At 42.3% G+C, this 15,088-nt stretch overlaps 1 protein-coding gene across 1 annotated transcript in view; it reads left to right on the forward strand.

Annotated features, from left to right (window-relative positions):
* LOC115163904 (phosphatidylinositol 3,4,5-trisphosphate 5-phosphatase 2A-like) overlaps nt 1–15,088 on the forward strand; it is a 71,862-nt gene that overhangs the window by 23,139 nt on the left and 33,635 nt on the right. Inside the window, exon 2 of the mRNA XM_029716105.1 lies at nt 5,529–5,592. Coding sequence (XP_029571965.1) covers nt 5,529–5,592 — 64 coding nt within the window. The remainder of the gene's footprint in view (nt 1–5,528; nt 5,593–15,088) is intronic.

Genomic DNA, 15,088 nt, shown 5'->3' on the forward strand with positions numbered 1-15,088 from the left:
TGATGTAATGCTCACTTAGCTGTGCCTCACAAGTAATACAACAAGTTATATATTACCTGTGTGTTCATATACCTACATTTTGTAATTAGAATTTCAAAATGGTCTGAGAAGAATAACATTGGCAGGGATATTCAAGCGCTGACAATATGCAGTGATGATGTAAAGGGAAAGGAAAGGGTATACCTAGTCAGTAGTACAACAGAAAGGGGGATACCTAGTCAGTAGTACAACAGAAAGGGGGATACCTAGTCAGTAGTACAACAGAAAGGGGGATACCTAGTCAGTAGTACAACAGAAAGGGGGATACCTAGTCAGTAGTACAACAGAAAGGGTATACCTAGTCAGTAGTACAACAGAAAGGGTATACCTAGTCAGTAGTACAACAGAAAGGGTATACCTAGTCAGTAGTACAACAGAAAGGGGGATACCTAGTCAGTAGTACAACAGAAAGGGGGATACCTAGTCAGTAGTACAACAGAAAGGGGGATACCTAGTCAGTAGTACAACAGAAAGGGTATACCTAGTCAGTAGTACAACAGAAAGGGGGATACCTAGTCAGTAGTACAACAGAAAGGGGGATACCTAGTCAGTAGTACAACAGAAAGGGGGATACCTAGTCAGTAGTAGAACAGAAAGGGTATACCTAGTCAGTAGTACAACAGAAAGGGTATACCTAGTCAGTAGTACAACAGAAAGGGGGATACCTAGTCAGTAGTACAACAGAAAGGGTATACCTAGTCAGTAGTACAACAGAAAGGGGGATACCTAGTCAGTAGTACAACAGAAAGGGTATACCTAGTCAGTAGTACAACAGAAAGGGGGATACCTAGTCAGTAGTACAACAGAAAGGGTATACCTAGTCAGTAGTACAACAGAAAGGGGATACCTAGTCAGTAGTACAACAGAAAGGGGATACCTAGTCAGTAGTACAACAGAAAGGGGGATACCTAGTCAGTAGTACAACAGAAAGGGGGATACCTAGTCAGTAGTACAACAGAAAGGGTATACCTAGTCAGTAGTACAACAGAAAGGGGGATACCTAGTCAGTAGTACAACAGAAAGGGTATACCTAGTCAGTAGTACAACAGAAAGGGTATACCTAGTCAGTAGTACAACAGAAAGGGTATACCTAGTCAGTAGTACAACAGAAAGGGGGATATCTAGTCAGTAGTACAACAGAAAGGGGGATACCTAGTCAGTAGTACAACAGACGAGGGAGGGAGGGAGGGAGGGAGAGAGGAGAGAGGGAGAGAGAGAGAGAGAGAGAGAGAGAGAGAGAGAGAGAGAGAGAGAGAGAGAGAGAGAGAGAGGAGAGAGAGAGAGAGAGAGAGAGAGAGAGAGAGAGAGAGAGAGAGAGAGAGAGAGAGAGAGAGAGAGAGAGAGAGAGAGAGAGAGAGAGAGAGAGAGAGAGAGAGAGAGAGAGAGAGAGAGAGAGAGAGAGACTGTGTGTCAGGAGATGGGTTGGGACATAGCGCACACACACCGTATGCAAAAGGAGTGGCAAACTCTGATATTTTGCATAGGCAGCACAGAGAGAAGTCGGAAGATTACATACACCTTAGCCAAATACATTTAACCTTTTCAATTCCTGACATTTAATCCTAGTAAAAATTCCCCGTCTTAGGTCAGTTAGGATCACCACTTTATTTTAAGAATGTGAAATGTCAGAATAATAGTAGAGTGAATGATTTATTTCAGCTTTTATTTCTTTCATCACATTCCCAGTGGGTCAGAAGTTTACATACACTCAATTAGTATTTGGTAGCATTGCCTTTAAATTGTTTAACTTGGATTAAAGGTTTCGGGTAGCCTTCCACAAGCTTCCCACAATAAGTTGGGTGAATTTTGGCCCATTCCTCCTGACAGAGCTGGTGTAACTGACTCCTGGTGTAACTGACGCCTCCTTGCTCGCACACACCTTTTCAGTTCTGCCCACACATTTTCTATGGGATTGAGGTCAGGGCTTTGTGATGGCCACTCCAGTACTTTGACTTTATTGTCCTTAAGCCATTTTGTCACAACTTTGGAAGCATGATTGGGGTCATTGTCCATTTGGAAGACCCTTTTGCGACCAAGCTTTAACTTCCTGACAGATGCTGCCACCCCCGTGCTTCACGGTTGGGATGGTGTTCTTCGGCTTGCAAGCCTCCCCCTTTTTCCTCCAAACATAACGATGGTAATTATGGCCAAACAGTTCTATTTTTGTTTCATCAGACCAGAAGACATTTCTCCAAAATGTACGATCTTTGTCCCCATGTGCAGTTGCAAACCGTAGTCTTGCTTTTGTATGGCGGATTTGGAGCAGTGGCTTCTTCTTTCAGGTTATGTTGATATAGGACTCGTTTTACTGTGGATATAGATACTTGTGTACCTGTTTCCTCAGCATCTTCACAAGGTTCTTTGCTGTTGTTCTGGTATTAATTAGCACTTTTCGCATCAAAGTACGTTCATCTCTAGGAGACAGAACGCGTCTCCTTCCTGAGCGGTATGATGGCTGTGTGGTCCCATGGTGTTTATACTTGCGTACTATTGTTTGTACAGATAAACGTGGTACCTTCAGGCCTTTGGAAATTGTTCCCAAGGATTTCTTTCTGAGGAATTGGCTGATTTCTTTAGATTTTTCCATGTTGTCAAGCAAAGAGGCACTGAGTTTGAAGGTAGGCCTTGAAATACATCCACAGGTACACCTCCAATTGACTCAAATTTTGTCAATTAGCCTATCAGAAGCTTATAAAGCCATGACATCATTTTCTGTAATTTTCCAAGCTGTTTAAAGGCACAGTCAGCTTAGTGTATGTAAACTTCTGACCCACTGGAATTGTGATACAGTGAATTATAAGTGAAATAACCTGTCTGTAAACAATTGTTGGAAAAATGACTTGAGTCATGCACAAAGTAGATGTTCTAACCGACTTGCCAAAACTATAGTTTGTTAATTGTGGAGTGGTTGAAACACTTTTGTAATCACTAGCTTGGATGGTAATCAAAACAAACAGGTCTCTGCATATACATATTTAGGGGTATGGTTAGATGATAGGCTTTCTTTTAAAAAACATGTTACTGAATTGGGAAAAAAGCTCAGATTCAAGATAGGGTTCCTTTACAGAAACAGGGCTTGTCTGTCTTCTGTAAATAGAAAACAAATTGTGCAGGCTACTTTTATGTCCGTTTTAGATTATGGTGATATTCTCTATATGCATGCATCGGCAAACACATTAAAACCACTGGATGCTATTTACCATTGTGCACTCAGGTTTATCATGGGTGATAGTTACAAAACTCATCACTGTATCCTTTATCAACATGTGGGTTGGGCCTCTCTATCTGTGAGGCGAGAGCAACATGCTCTCTTGTTTATTTATAAAGCACTTCTTTTAAAACTACCTCCATATATATCATCATTAATTTCCACTAGATATACTCATTTTAAAACCAGATCACAGATGTGGATTACATTAGAGACTCCTGCGGTCTCCACAGAGTTGGGTAGGACTGCCTTTAGCTCCTTTGCGCCTTATTTATGGAACAAACTGCAGATCCAACTTAAGTTAGACACTCTGGTGTCCCTTACCCATTTCAAAAATGTTATGGAGGATCAATATGATGTTGTCTGTGATTGTTTCTGTTGAATTGTGTCTTTGTTTTGTATGTTTGAAATGTTCTTGTCTGTATGCCTAAAACTGTACATGTCAACATGTCTACACAGGGCACAGCCGTAAAAGAGATCCAGGTGTGTCTGTTTTCCCTGTTAAAATAAAGATTTAAAAACAAGGTTTAATGATTCCAACCTAAGTGTATGTAAACTTCTGACTTCAACTGTATGTTTTCTACCTTTCCTTGCCGTTGTGTTTAACGGTGCGAGAGTTCTAGCAGCACTCATGCCATGTTCTATGTGTTTGACAGACAGCAACAGGTTGAAACTCCCTCCAAATCGCCCGTCACACACACACACACACACACACACACACACACACACACACACACACACACACACACACTTTGAAGGGATATGTAATTTCTGTGGTATCCATGAAAGTACTAATGCCATTTTCTTCCCCCTCCCTCCTTCCCTCTAACTCCTCCCTCCTTCTCTCCCCTCCCCTCTAACTCCTCTCTCTCTTCTCTCCCCTCCCCTCTAACTCCTCCCTCCTTCTCTCCCCTTCCCTCTAACTCCTCTCCCTCCTTCTCTCCCCTTCCCTCTAACTCCTCTCTCCCTCCTTCTCTCCCCTTCCCTCTAACTCCTCCCTCCTTCTCTCCCCTCCCCTCTAACTCCTCTCTCCCTCCTTCTCTCCCCTTCCCTCTAACTCCTCCCTCCTTCTCTCCCCTCCCCTCTAACTCCTCCCTCCTTCTCTCCCCTCTCCCCCCTCCCTCCTTCTCTCCCCTTCCCTCTAACTCCTCCCTCCTTCTCTCCCCTTCCCTCTCCCCCCTCCCTCCTTCTCTCCCCTTCCCTCTAACTCCTCTCTCTTCTCTCCCCTCCCCTCTAACTCCTCCCTCCCTCCCTCCTTCTCTCCCCTTCCCTCTAACTCCTCCCTCCTTCTCTCCCCTTCCCTCTAACTCCTCCCTCCCTCCTTCTCTCCCCTCCCCTCTAACTCCTCTCTCTTCTCTCCCCTCCCCTCTAACTCCTCCCTCCTTCTCTCCCCTTCCCTCTAACTCCTCCCTCCCTCCTTCTCTCCCCTTCCCTCTCCCCCCTCCCTCCTTCTCTCCCATTCCCTCTAACTCCTCCCTCCTTCTCTCCCCTTCCCTCTAACTCCTCTCTCCCTCCTTCTCTCCCCTTCCCTCTCCCCCTCCCTCCTTCTCTCCCCTTCCCTCTAACTCCTCCCTCCTTCTCTCCCCTTCCCTCTAACTCCTCCCTCCTTCTCTCCCCTTCCCTCTAACTCCTCCCTCCTTCTCTCCCCTTCCCTCTAACTCCTCCCTCCTTCTCTCCCCTTCCCTCTAACTCCTCCCTCCTTCTCTCCCCTTCCCTCTAACTCCTCCCTCCTTCTCTCCCCTTCCCTCTCCCCCCTCCCTCCTTCTCTCCCCTTCCCTCTAACTCCTCCCTCCTTCTCTCCCCTTCCCTCTCCCCCCTCCCTCCTTCTCTCCCATTCCCTCTAACTCCTCCCTCCTTCTCTCCCCTTCCCTCTAACTCCTCCCTCCCTCCTTCTCTCCCCTTCCCTCTCCCCCTCCCTCCTTCTCTCCCCTTCCCTCTCCCCCTCCCTCCTTCTCTCCCCTTCCCTCTAACTCCTCCCTCCTTCTCTCCCCTTCCCTCTAACTCCTCCCTCCTTCTCTCCCCTTCCCTCTAACTCCTCCCTCCTTCTCTCCCCTTCCCTCTAACTCCTCTCCCTCCTTCTCTCCCCTTCCCTCTAACTCCTCTCCCTCCTTCTCTCCCCTTCCCTCTAACTCCTCTCTCCCTCCTTCTCTCCCCTTCCCTCTAACTCCTCCCTCCTTCTCTCCCCTTCCCTCTAACTCCTCTCTCTCTTCTCTCCCTCCCTCTATACTTCCCTCTCGTTCTCCCCTCTCTCTCCCTCTCCCTCCCTCTATTCTCCCTCTAGTTTCCAGAAGCATGTCCACACCTATAGGGTCCTACCAGATGAAGAGGGGTTCTTGGCAGTCCAGGTACCACTATACACCAACCTCCATACATACATGCACACAACAGTGGGTGTTTTTCTATGCATACCTAACACTATGGATGTAACTGTTAGTATGTACATCTAGATCTGTGGAAGGCAGGCACTGTATATGTGTTTTGTCATTTCACATGTATTTTTACTAGTGTGTGTGTCTGGATCAGTAGCAACTGGCAGGCTCTGGTGCTTGTGTTGGCTCTGTGCTCACACACACACACACACACACACACACACACACACACACACACACACACACACACACACACACACACACACACACACACACCGGTCTCTTTGTGCTCTGTGTCCAGCTGCTGGGGGAGTCACCAATCCCCCTCCCCCTCCCCCTCCCCCTGCAACACACATACACACTGAAATACTGTTATACCTAACCCTAAGTACACCCCACTAATCCCCCTTCCACTAGCCCTCCTCTCCTGGTCCCATGCCTGGAATCCACACCGATAGCTTTCACAAATCACTTGATTTACCCAGTGCTTCAGTGAAATGAAACGTCACTCAAACGGAGTGAATGTGGCTGCCAGGTTCCCCACCCGTTCACAGTTGAGGGCCTCTTGGTATTAAAGCTTCCCTTACGCCACTGTAAACCAGCAGCATACCACCCTGCATCCCACTGCTGGCTTTCCTCTGAAGCTAAGCAGGGTTGGTCCTGGTCAGTCCCTGGATGGTAGACCAGATGCTGCTGGAAGTGGTGTTGGAGGGCCAGTAGGAGGAACCCTTTTCCTCTGGTCTACTCTCCCCCCCCATGCCCCAGGGCAGTCCTGTCTTTAGAGTAGTGGTGTTAACACTGGTGTCCTGGCTAAATTCCCAATCTGGCCCTCATTCCATCAAGGCCACCTAATCATCCCCAGTTTCTAATTGGCTCATTCCTCTCCTCTCCCCTGTAACTATTCCCCAGGTTGTTGCTGTAAATTAGAATGTTTTCTCAGTCAACTTACCTGGTAAAATAAGGGTTAAATAAAATAAAATTTAAAAAAACTCCAACCACAAATATCAATGAACAGAAAGTGATTGTGCCCACTCTCAGATACTCTGAGCTACCCCACCAAGACCTATATACTACCTACCTATCTATATACTACCTACCTACCTACCTACCTATCTATATACTACCTACCTATCTATATACTACCTACCTATCTATATACTACCTACCTATCTATATACTACCTACCTATATACTACCTACCTATCTATATACTACCTACCTATCTATATACTACCTACCTATCTATATACTACCTATCTATCTATATACTACCTATCTATCTATATACTACCTACCTATCTATATACTACCTATCTATCTATATACTACCTACCTATCTATATACTACCTACCTATCTATATACTACCTACCTACCTACCTACCTATCTATATACTACCTACCTATCTATATACTACCTACCTATCTATATACTACCTACCTATATACTACCTACCTATCTATATACTACCTACCTATCTATATACTACCTACCTATCTATATACTACCTATCTATCTATATACTACCTATCTATCTATATACTACCTACCTATCTATATACTACCTATCTATCTATATACTACCTACCTATCTATATACTACCTACCTATCTATATACTACCTATCTATCTATATACTACCTATCTATCTATATACTACCTACCTATCTATATACTACCTACCTATCTGTATACTACCTACCTATCTATATACTACCTACCTATCTATATACTACCTACCTATCTATATACTACCTACCTATCTGTATACTACCTACCTATCTGTATACTACCTACCTATCTATATACTACCTACTTATCTATATACTACCTACCTATCTATATACTACCTACCTATCTATATACTACCTACCTATCTATATACTACCTATCTATCTATATACTACCTACCTATCTATATACTACCTATCTATCTATATACTACCTATCTATCTATATACTACCTACCTATATATATACTACCTACCTATCTATATACTACCTACCTATCTATATACTACCTACCTATCTATATACTACCTACCTATCTATATACTACCTATCTATCTATATACTACCTACCTATCTATATACTACCTACCTATCTATATACTACCTACCTATCTATATACTAACTACCTATCTATATACTACCTACCTATCTGTATACTACCTATCTGTATACTACCTACCTATCTATATACTACCTACCTATCTATATACTACCTACCTATCTATATACTACCTACCTATCTATATACTACCTATCTATCTATATACTACCTACCTATCTATATACTACCTACCTATCTATATACTACCTACCTATCTATATACTACCTACCTATCTATATACTACCTACCTATATATTACCTACCTACCTATATACTACCTACCTCTCTATATACTACCTACCTATCTATATACTACCTATCTATATACTACCTACCTATCTATATACTACCTACCTACCTATATACTACCTACCTATCTGTATACTACCTACCTATCTATATACTACCTACCTATCTATATACTACCTACCTATCTATATACTACCTACCTATCTATATACTACCTACCTATCTATATACTACCTACCTATCTATATACTACCTACCTATCTATATACTACCTACCTATCTATATACTACCTACCTATCTATATACTACCTACCTATATATTACCTACCTCTCTATATACTACCTACCTCTCTATATACTACCTACCTATCTATATACTACCTATCTATATACTACCTACCTATCTATATACTACCTACCTACCTATATACTACCTACCTATCTATATACTACCTACCTACCTATATACTACCTACCTATCTATATACTACCTACCTATCTATATACTACCTACCTATCTGTATACTACCTACCTATCTGTATACTACCTACCTATCTATATACTACCTACCTATCTATATACTACCTATCTATCTATATACTACCTATCTATCTATATACTACCTACCTATATACTACCTACCTATCTATATACTACCTACCTATCTATATACTACCTACCTATCTGTATACTACCTACCTATCTATATACTACCTACCTATCTATATACTACCTATCTATCTATATACTACCTACCTATCTATATACTACCTACCTATCTATATACTAGCTACCTATCTATATACTAGCTACCTATCTATATACTAGCTACCTATCTATATACTACCTACCTATCTATATACTACCTACCTATCTATATACTACCTACCTATCTATATACTACCTACCTATCTATATACTACCTACCTATCTATATACTACCTATCTATCTATATACTACCTACCTACCTATATACTACCTACCTACCTATATACTACCTACCTATCTATATACTACCTACCTATCTATATACTAGCTACCTATCTATATACTACCTACCTATCTATATACTACCTACCTATCTATATACTACCTACCTATCTATATACGACCTACCTATCTGTATACTACCTATCTGTATACTACCTACCTATCTGTATACTACCTACCTATCTATATACTACCTACCTATCTATATACTACCTACCTATCTATATACTACCTACCTATCTATATACTACCTACCTATCTATATACTACCTACCTATCTGTATACTACCTACCTATCTATATACTACCTACCTATCTATATACTACCTACCTATCTATATACTACCTATCTATCTATATACTACCTACCTATCTATATACTACCTACCTACCTATATACTACCTACCTATCTATATACTACCTACCTACCTATATACTACCTACCTATCTATATACTACCTACCTATCTATATACTACCTACCTATCTATATACTACCTACCTATCTGTATACTACCTACCTATCTGTATACTACCTACCTATCTATATACTACCTACCTATCTATATACTACCTATCTATCTATATACTACCTATCTATCTATATACTACCTATCTATCTATATACTACCTACCTATCTATATACTACCTACCTATCTGTATACTACCTACCTATCTATATACTACCTACCTATCTATATACTACCTATCTATCTATATACTACCTACCTATCTATATACTACCTACCTATCTATATACTACCTATCTATATACTAGCTACCTATCTATATACTAGCTACCTATCTATATACTAGCTACCTATCTATATACTACCTACCTATCTATATACTACCTACCTATCTATATACTACCTACCTATCTATATACTACCTACCTATCTATATACTACCTACCTATCTATATACTACCTATCTATATACTACCTACCTACCTATATACTACCTACCTATCTATATACTACCTACCTATCTATATACTAGCTACCTATCTATATACTACCTACCTATCTATATACTACCTACCTATCTATATACGACCTACCTATCTATATACGACCTACCTATCTGTATACTACCTATCTGTATACTACCTACCTATCTATATACTACCTACCTATCTATATACTACCTACCTATCTATATACGACCTACCTATCTGTATACTACCTACCTATCTATATACTACCTACCTATCTATATACTACCTACCTATCTATATACTACCTACCTATCTATATACTACCTACCTATCTATATACTACCTACCTACCTATATACTACCTACCTATCTATATACTACCTACCTACCTATATACTACCTACCTACCTATATACTACCTACCTACCTATATACTACCTACCTATCTATATACTACCTACCTATCTATATACTACCTACCTATCTGTATACTACCTACCTATCTGTATACTACCTACCTATCTATATACTACCTACCTATCTATATACTACCTATCTATCTATATACTACCTATCTATCTATATACTACCTACCTATATACTACCTACCTATCTATATACTACCTACCTATCTGTATACTACCTACCTATCTATATACTACCTACCTATCTATATACTACCTATAAGATGGCGCCGGAGAAGAAGGCTAACATTTTACGTGTCCCCAACCAATTGTGTTTTTTGTTAGTTTCTTTGTGTTTTTTTACTTATTTTGTACATAATGTTGCTGCTACCGTCTCTTATGACAGAAAATAACTCATGGACATCAGAACTGTGATTACTCACCACGGACTGGCAGAATCCTTTTTTTCCTTTAATGAGTCCGACGAGCCTGACGTGAATGACATACTGCTCTCCCGGGAACAGGTCCAGATCCCCGTGATTTGCGTGAAGAGAAGTCAGAGAAAAAGGGGCCAGAGGGCGGGCTGCTTTCTGAGAATTCGTAGGCGATCGAATAAACCTCCACTTCCTTACATTCTGCTAGCAAACGTGAAATCTTTGGAGAATAAAATCGATGACCTACGTGGAAGATTAAACTATCAACGGGACATTCAAAACTGTAATATCTTATGCTTCACGGAGTCGTGGCTGAACGACGACATTATCAACATACAGCTGGCTGGTTATATGCTGTACGGCAGGATAGAACAGCGGCGTCTGGTAAGACAAGGGGCAGCGGACTATGTATTTTTGTAAATAACAGCTGGTGCACGATATCTAAGGAAGTCTCGAGCTATTGCTCGCCTGAGGTAGAGTATCTACATTTACATTATCTCATGATAAGCTGTAGACCACACTATCTACTTTGAGAGTTTTCATCTGTATTTTTCGTAGCTGTCTACATACCACCACAGACTGAGGCTGGCACTAAGACCGCATTGAATGAGCTGTATTCCGCTTTAAGCATACAAGAAAACGCTCACCCAGAGGTGATGCTCCTAGTAGCCGGGGATTTTAATGCAGGGAAACTTAAATCAGTTTTACCAAATTTCTATCAGCATGTTAAATGTGCAACCAGAGTGGAAAAAAACTCGGGACCACCTTTACTCCACACACAGAGACGCATACAAAGCTTTCCCTCGCCCTCCATTTGGCAAATCTTACCATAATTCTATCCTTCTGATTCCTGCTTACAGGAAAAAATTCAAGCAGGAAGAACCAGTGACTCGATCATTAAAAAAAGTGGTCAGATGAAGCAGATGCTAGGCTACAGGACTGTTTTGCTAGCACAGACTGGAATATGTTCTGGGATTCCTCCGATGGCATTGAGGACTACACCACATCAGTCATTGGCTTCATCAATAAGTGCATCGATGACGTCATCCCCACAGTGACAGTACGTACATACACCAACCAGAAGCCATGGTTTACAGGCAACATCCGCAATGAGCTAACGGCTAGAGCTCCCGCTTTCAAGGAGCGGGACTCTAACCTGGAAGCTTATAAGAAATCCGACGAACCATCAAACCGTCAATACAGGACTAAGATCAAATCGTACTACATTGGCTCTGACACTTGTCGGGTGTGGCAGGGCTTGCAAACCATTACAGACTACAAAGGGAAGCACAGCCGAGAGCTGCCCAGTGACACGAGCCTACCAGACGAGCTAAACTACTTCTATGCTCGCTTTGAGGCAATAACACTGAAACATGCATGAGAGCACCAGCTGTTCCGGAAGACTGTGTGATCATGCTCTCCGCAGCTGATGTGAGTAAGACCTTTAAACCGGGCAACATTCACAGACGGATTACCAGGACGTGTACTGCGAGCATGCGATGACCAACTGGCAAGTGTCTTCACTGACATTTTCAACCTCTCCCTGTCCGAGTCTGTAATACCAACATATTTTAAGCAGACCACCATAGTCCCTATGCCCAAGAACACTAAGGTAACCTGCCTAAATGACTACAGACCCGTAGCACTCACGTCTGTAGCCATGAAGTTCTTTGAAAGGCTGGTCATGGCTCACATCAACACCATTATCCCAGAAACTCTAGACCCACTCCAAATGACATACCGCCCCAGCAGATCCACAGATGATGCAATCTCTATTGCACTCCACACTGCACTTTCCCACCTGGACAAAAGGAACATCTATGTGAGAATGCTATTCATTGACTACAGCCCAGCGTTCAACACCATAGTGCCCTCAAAGCTCATCAGTAAGCTAAGGACCCTGGGACTAAACACCTCTCTCTGCAACTGGATCCTGGACTTCCTGACGGGCCGCCCCCAGGTGGTAAGGGTAGGTAACAACACATCCGCCACGCTGATCCTCAACACGGGGGCCCCTCAGCGGTGCGTGCTCAGTCCCCTCCTGTACTCCCTGTTTACTCATGACTGCACGGCCAGGCACGACTCCAACACCATCATTAAGTTTGCTGATGACACAACAGTGGTAGTCCTGATCACCGACAACGATGAGACAGCCTATAGGGTGGAGGTCAGAGACCTGGCCGTGTAGTGCCAGGACAAAAACCTCTCCCTCAACGTGATCAACACAAAGGCGATGATTGTGGACTACAGGAAAAGGAGGACCGAGCACGCCCCCATTCTCATCGATGGGGCTGTGGTGGAGCAGGTTGAGAGCTTCAAGTTCCTTGGTGTCCACATCACCAACAAACTAACATGGTCCAAGCACACCAAGACAGTTGTGAAGAGGGCACGACAAAACCTATTCCCCCTCAGGAAACGAAAAAGCATGGGTCCAAAAAGCATGGGTACAAGATTTGGCATGGGTCCAAAAAGTTCTACAGCTGCAACATCGAGAGCATCCTGACTGGTTGCATCACTGCCTGGTATGGCAAGGCACTACAGAGGGTAGTGCGAATGGCCCAGTACATCACTGGGGCCAAGCTTCCTGCCATCCAGGACCTCTATACCAGGCGGTGTCAGAGGAAGGCCTTAAAATTTGTCAAAGACTCCAGCCACCATTGTCATTGACTGTTCTCCCTGCAACCGCACGGCAAGCGATACTGGAGCGTCAAGTCTAGGTCCAAGAGGCTTCTAAACAGCTTCTACCCCAAAGCCATAACACTCCTTAGCATCTAATCAAATAACCAGAATATTTGCATTGCCCCCCCCCCTTCCCCCTCTTTTACACTGTTGCTACTCTGTTGTTATTATCTATGCATAGTCACTTTAATAACTCTACCTACATGTACATACTACCTCAACTAACCGGTGCCTCCGCACATTGACTCTGTACCAGTACCCCCCTGTATATAGTCTCGCTATTGTTATTTTACTGCTGCTCTTTAATTACTTGTTACTTTTATTTCTTATTCTTATCCATATTTTTTTTTAACTGCATTGTTTGTTAGGGGCTCGTAAGTAAGCATTTCACTGTAAGGTCTACACCTGTTGTATAATATTTGATTTGATTTAACCTATATACTATGTACAGTTGAAGTCGGAAGTTTACATACACTTAGGTTGGGGTCATTAAAACCAGTTTTTCAACCACTCAACAAATTTCTTGTTAACAAACTATCGTTTTGGCAAGTCGGTTAGGACATCTACTTTGTGCAAAACACAAGTAATTTTTCCAACAATTGTTTACAGACAGATTATTTCACTGTATCACAATTCCAGTGGGTCAGAAGTTTACATACACTAAATTGACTGTGCCTTTAAACAGCTTGGAAAATTCCAGAAAATGATGTCATGGCTTTAGAAGCTTCTGATAGGCTAATTTACATCATTTGAGTCAATTGGAGGTGTACCTGTGAATGTATTTCAAGGCCTACCTTCACACTCAGTGCTTCTTTGCTTGACATCATGGGAAAATCAAAAGAAATCAGCCAAGACCTCAGATTTTTTTTTTAGACCTCCACAAGTCTGGTTCATTCTTGGGAGAAATTTCCAAATGCCTGAAGGTACCACGTTCATCTGTACAAACAATAGTACACAAGTATAAATACCATGGGACCACACAGCCATCATACCGCTCAGGAAGAAGATGCGTTATGTCTCCTAGAGATGAACGTACTTTGGTGCGAAAAGTGCAAATCAATCCCAGAACAACAGCAAAGGACCTTGTGAAGATGCTGGAGGAAACAGGTACAAAAGTATCTATATTCACAGTAAAACGAGTCATATATCGACAGAACCTGAACGGCCGCTCAGCAAAGAAGAAGCCACTGCTCCAAAATCACCATTAAAAAAAGCCAGATTACGGTTTGCAACTGCACATGTGGACAAAGATCGTACTTTTTGGAGAAATGTCCTCTGGTCTGATGAAACAAAAATAGAAATGTTTGTCCATAATTACCATCGTTATGTTTGGAGGAAAAAGGGGGATGCTTGCAAGCCGAAGAACACCATCCCAACCGTGAAGCACTGGGGTGGCAGCATCATGCTGTGGGGGTGCTTTGCTGCAGGAGGGACTGGTGCACTTCACAAAATAGATGGCATCATGAGGAAGCAAAATGATGTTGTTATATTGAAGTAACATCTCACGACATCAGTCAGGAAGTTAATGGGTCTTCCAAATGGACAATGACCCCAAGCATACTTCCACAGTTGTGGCAAAATGGCTTAAGGACAACAAAGTCAAGGTATTGGAGTGGCCATCACAAAGCCCTGACCTCAATCCTATAGAACATTTGTG

This window comes from Salmo trutta, chromosome 26 (genome assembly GCF_901001165.1).
Source record: "Salmo trutta chromosome 26, fSalTru1.1, whole genome shotgun sequence".
In the NCBI taxonomy this organism is placed as follows: Eukaryota; Metazoa; Chordata; class Actinopteri; order Salmoniformes; family Salmonidae; genus Salmo; species Salmo trutta.